This window comes from Halyomorpha halys, unplaced genomic scaffold (assembly GCF_000696795.3).
Source record: "Halyomorpha halys isolate HHAL.00 unplaced genomic scaffold, Hhal_1.1 Scaffold1007.1, whole genome shotgun sequence".
Lineage (NCBI taxonomy): Eukaryota > Metazoa > Arthropoda > Insecta > Hemiptera > Pentatomidae > Halyomorpha > Halyomorpha halys.
Window position 1 is genome coordinate 313,293 of NW_027104983.1, and position 9,444 is coordinate 322,736.

Sequence of the window (9,444 nt, forward strand, 5' to 3'; positions counted from 1 at the left end):
TGAGCCAGTATATACCAACATTTATTTTACACCATTTACTCAGTGATGGAATTCTACTATACAAAATCTATTTGTATATATATATATATATATAAATGTTAGTACAGATATACGAGAATGAATTAGTTATGAAACTGAATAAATTAGTAAAGAGGTACCAACAAAAATATTTTGGTTTAAGCGAACAATTGAATCTTCTTATTTCACTGAGTGGAAATATGCCATCACTTATATTATACTGGATGAAATAGGACCAAATAAATATATAGAACACAACAGATCATGTATTAGCCACCGGGATGAACTTTTTTGCACCAGTAAAGGCAGTCTTCGCATAAGGCCTATAATCTATAGGAAGATCGTCCTGACTCACGTAGGAAGCCGCGGTAAAAACCCTCAGCAGTCTGCAGCTGCCATGGATTCTGATGCAGCAGAGTTCAGTGAACCGGGTACCGCAGCATTTGCTCACCAGCTTCTGTAAATCCAGCTGAAAATATTTACATTCAATAATAATAAAACACAGTTGACCGTACCATTCATACTCTCCAATAAACTATAAGTATATTATTATGATTTTATATTAAAATAAAAAAAAGGTTCTACTATAACCGATGAAGCCGATTGATGACTATACGATTCAATCACAGAATTAGCAGGAATAACTAATGTCGGTCTGCAATTTTATTAACTCATTAATAAGGATAGTAAAATTATTTTCAACCCATTTCGATGCTTTTTGGGGGGATTTTTTTTTTTTAAGGAAATCATTTTGGTGTACGATTTGGTAGAGAAGCGTCAGGGTTCGAATTCCTAAAAAAACAAGCGGCAAAATCAGCACACTCGTTTCAGAGATAGTCGTTACACAGAGAGACCAAAAGACGTTTCACTAGATCACTTAGGTCGTTCACATTGCCGAGACAACGCGGTACATAATTTTTTGTGGCACTACAGATTTTAGCAACTCTGACACTGCTTCAACTCACTCTTTGCTCCAACATTCCCTGTTTTATTCAATTTTGTGTTTCACTGAATTTCATTGAGTGGCATCTGACCTCACCTCAGCATGCTGCACATCCACTAGTGCCCGGCCTAAAGGCTTTGCGTTAAGTTCCTGAGTGAGGAGCTTTTTTTATTTTAAAATTATTGGAAAAAATCAGGTGCGGTACGAGCATCCAAAAACTTCTACTTATCGCCCTATATTGAGTTGAAGTTATTCCTCAAATATTTTTATATTCATCAATCCTTTTTTATGTTTTGAGCTAGGATGTTCAAACACTTACCATTTATTATTTAATAAATAAAGTGAATTTGTATTTCCGTTGAAAATTCTACTTCGAAATTTCCATTTAAGTAAAAGTAAAAAACCACAGCCAACGTATTTGTCATCATTAACTGTCGTTATATGAAAAACAGCATGGAAAGTATTATTAGTAATAATATTTTACTTTAAAACTATAAGGTACGTCTCAAATAATTTTTAATTAAAACACCTTGCACGAATTAGTTTAATTAACTTGATAGACTATAAAGTTTTTTCTAATTTTAAACTTTATCAAAATATATGTGCTGATTTACCTCAAGCAAAGACCAACCATGACTTATGTCGATCCCTATTTTGGAAAAGATGTGGCGATTATTTGTGGTTGTTATTTTGTTTTCAAATTTAAACCCATGCCTTTTATTAGCGTTATCCATGACCTGAAACAAAAGTAAAAAAAAATTTAGACCTATACGATTCTATGTAAATTGAAAAAAAATAGTCACCTGAAGTTCTATGGTGAGTTCTTTGTAGGGGAAGGGTTTTATAATGAAGAAAAGCCAATCGAACGTGGTTCCAATCTTCTCTCCCATTTCCCTCGGTGTGGTTATCCATACGCTGTTGGTTGGTCCTAGCACCTCCAAAACTTTGTCACGAATTTCCTCGTCTTCTATACGCTTTATGTAACCGGCTTTGATCTGTGGAAATATTATTGTTATGCATTGTAAAAAAAAAAAAATTATATAAGAGCATTTTAAACCCTCTTTTGTACTCGTTCATAGGCTTCCTTTCGATTGTGATGGTCAATTTATTACATTGAAGAGATTCTTAACCGAAAAAAATCCTTAAGGAAAAACATTATTATAAAATATTTTTATAATATATTTTTTTTATGGCAATAGTTATTAAGAAATATGTTGACTTAAAATACTGGTAACTTGACAGACCAACAAAGAAAATTTTCCCTGCTAAAAAATAGGTATATAAAATTTAATGTATTTTTGTCTGCTGAACAAGAAAATCACTGTGGATACTTTGATATGTTCCCTTGAGATGCTGAGGTGAAAATATGCTTCCTTTAGTACATTATTAGTACTCTATATTTGCTTGTTCAACGTTTTGACTTTCCCTATCTTCTATTACTAATATTCCTTATTTCTAAATATATTGTGCAAACAATGTCGTGTTATAATTTTTAAATATGTAAGTATAAAACTAAATTTAAAAAAAGAAATGGATACATTTAACTGTAAGGAATAATAGTACTAGAAGGTAGAGAAACCCGAAACTTTGTACAAGCAAATATAGTATATTGATAATATAGTGTATTTTCACCTCAATATCTTAATAAAAAGAAAAACTTCCCAGAAAATAAATTCAAGAATAAATCTCTCGTTTCTGAGATACATTCATAAAGTGATTATTTTAGTAATAATTTTTCGGTTAGGAGGAAATTCAGAACTATGGTGGCTATCAGGTGGCTCCTCTCTGCTAAGATATTGTTATTCTAAAACGCGCTAGCAGCTACTGTGATTCACAATTTATAGAGAGAACTTGTGTTTTAGAGATTAAATGCAAGTATTACAGCTGTATATTTTTTTCTCTCTCAGTTTGTTTTTTTCTAAAGAAGATTGCAGCGGAAATTTTTCAATGCTGTGGACAACTTTTGTAAAATTTTTGGTTTAATAAGCTCAGAAATATATAGAGACCTATGGAGACATGGAATCTCTCTTTGTTTCAATTAAATATATAGGCAATTAATAGCGGTTATTTTAAAGCTGTTACTTTACTATTGAAACTTCAATTAGGCAATATCAGGTATTGTTATTTTCTTTATGTACATGGGTTAACCGAGATAGAAAAATTAATTTCATGAGAGACAGTGTAATCTATACTCCTGAGATCAGTAAAGTAAAATAAATTCAGAATGAACTGAGAGTTAAAATTGCTTCAAGGCAGATTGAGTAGTTTATTGCTGATGTTCGTGGAAAGATATATACCTAAAGAAATAGTCATTGAAGAAGTAAGTGAAGGCCTGAGCATTGCAATTTCGAAAAATAACAAGCATCCCTCGCTTTTCGATGTTAAAATGTAACATATTGTAGGAAGATAGTCCGGTCGGAGGTCACTAAAGGTATAAAAATAGTAATAGAAAATTATTGATTGTTAACCAACTTTTCGCCCCAATTTGCAGGGCTTCGTCAGAGTCTGGTTACGGTGGTAAAAAAACAGTGCTGATGATTTGGTATTGCTGGGTCAGTATGAAGAAACTATAAAACAAAATAATAACTACGTTTATAAAATGTAGTAATGAACTATGTCTTGATTTAGTGTGAACAAAACAAAACATATTGTTAGCGGTAGAAGTGGGTGCAATTTCGGTGCTACAGTCATAGAAAGAAACATATTTGAACAGATTGAGAGGTTTAAGTACTGATATTGTAGGATAAGAGTCCGGGTGGCAGTCAATAAAGGTACAAAGTAGAATAAAAACTATTGGAAGAAGATAGGTGATCGTATGAAGTACATTGTAGGAAGATAGTCGGGGTAACGGTCAATAAAGGTACTATAATAATAAAAAGAAAACTAATTATTGTTAACCAAGGTTTTGCCCCACTTTACAGGGCTGTCTGATTGAAGAATAGTCCTGATGAAGCTCTGCAAAGTGGGGCGAAACCTTGGTTAACAATAATTAGTTTTCTTTTTATTATTATAGTACCTTTATCGACCGTCACCCGGACTATCTTCCTACAATATGTCACATTGCAACATCGAAAAGCGAAGGATGCATGTTACTTTTCTATTCGAAATTGCATTGCTCAGGCCTTCACTTCTTTAACGACTATTTCTTTAGGTACAGATCTTTCTACGAACATATCAGTGAACTTCTCAATCTGCTTTGAAGCAGTTTTAACTCTCAGTTCATTCTGAATTTATTTTAGAATATGTTAAAAATTTTTAAGCTTTAGATAATTTTTACATATGACATTAAGAAACGTCGATTATCGATTGTTTAAAAAAAATTTAAGAAAACAATTAATATCAAAATGATGAAGGAGGTACTTTTATTCTTCAGGGATTCCAGGTAATAATAATGTGCCAAGGATTAATAATGTGCCAAGGATTAATAATGTGTTGAGATCTTAGAAACTTGAATGAAACAAGAAGGTGTACCAACGAATGTCAGTCCATATCAAATCTACCAATTTAATTTGAAAAGGTTTTTGACTTAACAATTATTCGTCAATTTTGTAGTATGTTGCCCTATTGCCCTATTGCACTATTGCCCATTGTGTTCCCATACACATACTGTGTCTATGTATGTATAGTGTATGTAGGTTTGTGTTAAAGTCTGTAGTTCCTTTTTAAAAAAGAGATTTGGTTCAAGCAAAAAACCAAGTTAAAGAGCGTAAAACACAATATTTCCTGTCCAGTGTATATATGCTTAAAGTGCAATAAATAACAAAATCGAAGGTAAAATTTAAAATTTAAAATTTGGTGGGATGCGCGCATTACACAAGTTTTACTTATCATCATGAGTTGAAATTAATTCTCGTTCTTTTCAGAAGAGATACATTTATACTATTCTATATTATATTAATGTCTCGCACATTAATGCCTGAAATATGGAATATGGGACACAGTTTAAATGTTTCATAAGTGGTTGAATTTTCATTACTATGACTTTATCATCTTTTTTAACTAGATGTTATTTCAATTTTGAGAAGTTATAAAATTTTAATATTGATGAGATCCTATCTAGATTAGTTTAGGAAGGTCAAAGTTTAACAATTCAACATTTATAGAAAAGATTTTTTTAGATGCGATATTCAGAAAAAAAATTAAGGTAAGTTTTAGTTTTATTTTTAACATTTTAGTTATATACACCAGTTCAAACTGGGGCTTTGCTTTTTCATTTATTATTTTCTTCATAGCCTGGTCGATAAATTATTATTAATACATATAATAGAACAGTCAGGGGTGACGCCTAACCGAGTACTTTTTTCCATTACACACTTGTGCATTAATATTCACTCATCAGATTCAATTAATTAGTCGCGGATAATTGTAAGTATAGCATTGATAGTGAGACTTCAGACTAAACCTTCCAGCGCTAGGCAGGTGATCTAACTTCTTAACTAAGTCTAGTCTTCGAAAGAGATAACCTGTCTCTTGTAACTTATCACTTAGTTTCCAACCAAACAATGAAGAATCAGAAAACCCAATATCTTTTCTTTGAAAAAGGAATAAAACTGAGGGGTTAAGCTGCCAAGAAATGTAAAGCCAAAAAAACAACGTTATGATGAACTCTGGGAACATGTTGGCCATTCACTCAAACTTAACTCCAAAGGCGGGCTCAATTTCCTTTGGCTTCACTTCGCCTTTGAAAGTAAAACCAAAAAGAGTAAGTTATGCTACAAACCTGAATCTTTTGACAACAATGAATAAATAAGGATGAGTGAGTAGAATACATTTTAACTTATCAGTTAACCACAATGGTTCCTATTCATCCCTCTTTCTCAGTCCGCTAGTGTTCCTCAAGGTAGTATCCTTGGTCCCATCCTCTACAGCTGACATTCCAACCAATCATAGCACTATCCTCACCACGTATGCCGATGACACGTGTGCTCGCTGTTAATAATAACCCATTAATTGTATCCCAAAATCTCCAATCCCATATCACAGGCTTCGAAGATTGGTGTCGTAATTGGAGGATTAAGATAAATTCCAACAAATCCCATCAAATACCTTTACCATTCGTCGTAAACCTACTGACTGCCCTACAGTTTCATTTAATGATGTTACTCATACCCCTGTCAAACAGATCCGCTACCTTGGACTACATTTGGACAAGCGATTAACCTGAAATCCCCACTCCAGACAGAAAAGACAGAAAACTGCACGTCGATTTCGACTATTACAGCACTTACTAGACAAACGGTCTAAACTTCCAACACATTACAAACGACTGATCTATATGACTGTAATAAGGCCAATCTGGACATATGGAGTTGAGCTTTGGGGCTCCACTAAACCTTCGAATTCTCCTCGTATTCAATCCTTACAATCCAAAATCCTTCGTAAAATCCTCAACGCTCCATACTTTGTCACAAATAAAGTCATACATAAAGACCTTAATGTTCGCTATGTAACCGATCTAGCCCGAACCAGATATCACTCCTTCCATTACAAACTCTCTAACCACTCAAACCCCCTAGTTTCCAATCTTGCATCCTCTTCCATTCCTGACAATCCTCCGAGGCGTCTAAATAGAAGATGGCCACGAGACCAGCTAATGTAAAATGTCATTAGAGTGCTACCAATGGGTAGTTTCTCTACACGTCTGTAACACTCCAATTTAACTTGGATCAGACTTACTAAATATATTATAATGTACAGTTGTAAATAGCAATAAATAAATATTAAAAAAAAAACTTATCAGTTACTATTAACCCCCTTATTACCTTACTCATCAGTTATCAGTTTTGGTTCAAAATATTTTAAGAAAAGCGTCATTTTTATAAAACTGCAGAAAATACTTATGCATAGGGAGGACATTTTTCAAAATCTAATGATATAAAGTTTAACTTACAAACTTGGACCAGTTCAACAAAGGATATTCATCAGTGCTGCATAGCAATGTTTCTATTTTTATTACTTCTTTTTCTTCAGTCTTTTTTGTTTTTTTAGTAAGATTTTTGGTAGACATTGATTTTAACTGTTAATATGGATTATTTTTAATTTAATTTTGAGTAAAGTGTAGTATCTTCTACATAATTTTAATACTGTGTGATCTTGTTCTGTAAAATGTTTGACTGAAATGTCTCTGTGAGGATAGGTTACCTTGTGATTCTACATATGTGTTTCCAGTAAAATCGATTATGTAATCAATTACATATAAGTAAGATCTAACGGTACAATACATAACCTTTATTCATCACGGACAATTTTTGGACTATTTACTATAGGCGGCGTTCTTTTCAGAGCAATAAGGTATAAAATTATCTCGTGTAGATTAATTTTGGGTTTTCGGAGAAAGCTAAAAGCTCATGGTATCATGAACTGAAATGGAATTTAATGTATAACTTTGATAATGGCAAATTAAAAAAATAAATATTTCGCTTATTTTACATTTGACTTATTCCATTAAATGTACGGTACTATGACGTTAATTTCTTACAACCTCACTAGATTTGGTTCAATAGGCAGTGAGACCCCATCAGAGGAAGTGACCCTAATCTATGGAATCTTTTTTGAAATAAGTCCAATTGAATATATAATAAAACTTTTTGTCGGATTATTTATTCATCAATCTACCAACCCAAGGCAATACGTTCACAGCAGTGCGAATCAACGCAGGCCTCCGTTACAACACATTGCTGCAATCAAAATAATTTACATTATTTTTTCTTTGTACAGAGGTTCTATAAATTTTGCCCTCTTCTATCATCACAAAGGCCTTGTAGTACGGATAGTCTTTCTTTCTCACCAGCTGAGGGAGCTCACTCTCCGTCAAAACGTTGAACCCTGTCTCTCACTATCTCGAAGCAGAAGACCAACCATGGAATGAGGCGAAGAGGACGCCGACCAGACCTCACGGGCGACAGCGGACCGGACGGGTGTAGAATTTGGTTTTCTTAAGATATTCTACCTGATTGAGACAAGGAAGGGGGTGACATACCTATCTCTACTATAAATAGAAACCGAAGTCAAAAGGCGGTTAATCGATCACGCCCTTGGAGCTCAGGTTTATGCTGATATTAGTATAAATGTATTTTTATATGATTATGAACTGAACTGCTATTATGAACTGAACTGAAGGCAGTAGCAGGTGTGGTTACTTCTCCTCTGCCAAGTCCCTGGAGTTTAACATTAAGCATTTTAGAGAACAAATCTGTTCGCATTTTTTTAATAATTTGTTTGGAGTATTTGCTTCTCAGCTCCTCCTTCAGCCCTTTTCTTTCAGCTGACTCCGTACTGGTTAGTGACAAATTTCTTATTTGAATTTTCAGTATTATTTTTTGTAGAGAATATTTAGTCATTTTACTTTGATTTAAACAAGATAAGTAAATAAAATTCCCATGCAACATCATAAATTTAACAATAAAGTTAATTTTTTTTCTTTTTCTTTTTTTAAAGACGGAACAGCACATTGTGGCACTGCTGTCATTATCCATTGATCCCTTTCACATCACTTAGTTCTTCTACAAGCCCAAAATTTCCTACAAACCACAGCCGTATCGATCCAAACTTCTCTATTCCCCATAACAATAGTAGCGGGTTATTCCCCACCGAGAATTCCCACCTCCCAACCACAATTCAATTCCTTCCTTGATTCCCTCGGACAACACTTCCTTCTAGGTGCACACCTCAACGCAAAAAATCAGCAATGGGAAGCTAGAACCATCAGTTCCCGTGGGCGATCACTCCTGTCTGCAATCAATTTCCTTCGATGCAACATTCTTTGTCCCAATTCTCCTACATACTGGCCAACCGATCCTAACCGTAACCCTGACCTCCTGGACTTCTTTATACACAAAGGCTTAGGCCCTCTAAACACTTCCCTTTCACGCCTAGATAACCTATCTTCAGATAGTTCCTAGTCATCATAGTCCACTAGTCCTAACTATCTCCATATTCTCCTCGTAAATCTTCAGGGTATGATCTTCTGACTCCTCAAATCTTTCACCAACTTCCTCCCAAAGCTATATTATTCCTTACATATCTCTATAATTGTGCCCTAAGAACAACTCACTTCCCTATCCTTTGGAAACATTCCATTATAATTCTCTTTCCAAAACCAGGAAAACCTCCTAATAATCCTGCTTTCTATAGACCTATCAGCCTACTTCCAATCCTCTCAACAATTTTTGAAAAAATCCTCTTTAAATGTATCCTATCTATCGTTGAATCACAGAGTTTCCCCTCACATCAATTTAGATTTCGCCCTAGGCACTCCACAGTTCAACAAGGCCTCAGAGTCGTTGACTATATCTCTTCAGCTCTTGAAAAGAAACAATATTGCTCGGGTGCCTTTCTGGACATAGCGCAAGCTTTTGACCGGGTATGACATTACGGATTGCTTTTCAAGCCCAAATCCATATTACCCCAAACCTTTATACCTTACCCTCCGCTCCTACCTCTCAGATCGTTCCTTTCGAGTTCGCAGTGGTTCTGATATCTAC

General features: G+C 34.3%; 1 protein-coding gene across 1 annotated transcript; it reads right to left on the bottom strand.

The window, feature by feature from the left end:
• Positions 1-262: 262 nt before the first annotated feature.
• Positions 263-7,124, bottom strand: LOC106687757 (cilia- and flagella-associated protein 20). The gene is made up of 4 exons (XM_014431806.2): positions 6,852-7,124; positions 1,765-1,956; positions 1,576-1,698; positions 263-487 (listed from the first exon to the last, which is right to left on the bottom strand). Exons 1-4 carry the CDS (start codon positions 6,966-6,968, stop codon positions 281-283), a joined length of 639 nt encoding a protein of 212 aa, XP_014287292.1. The 5' UTR covers positions 6,969-7,124; the 3' UTR covers positions 263-280.
• Positions 7,125-9,444: the final 2,320 nt, after the last annotated feature.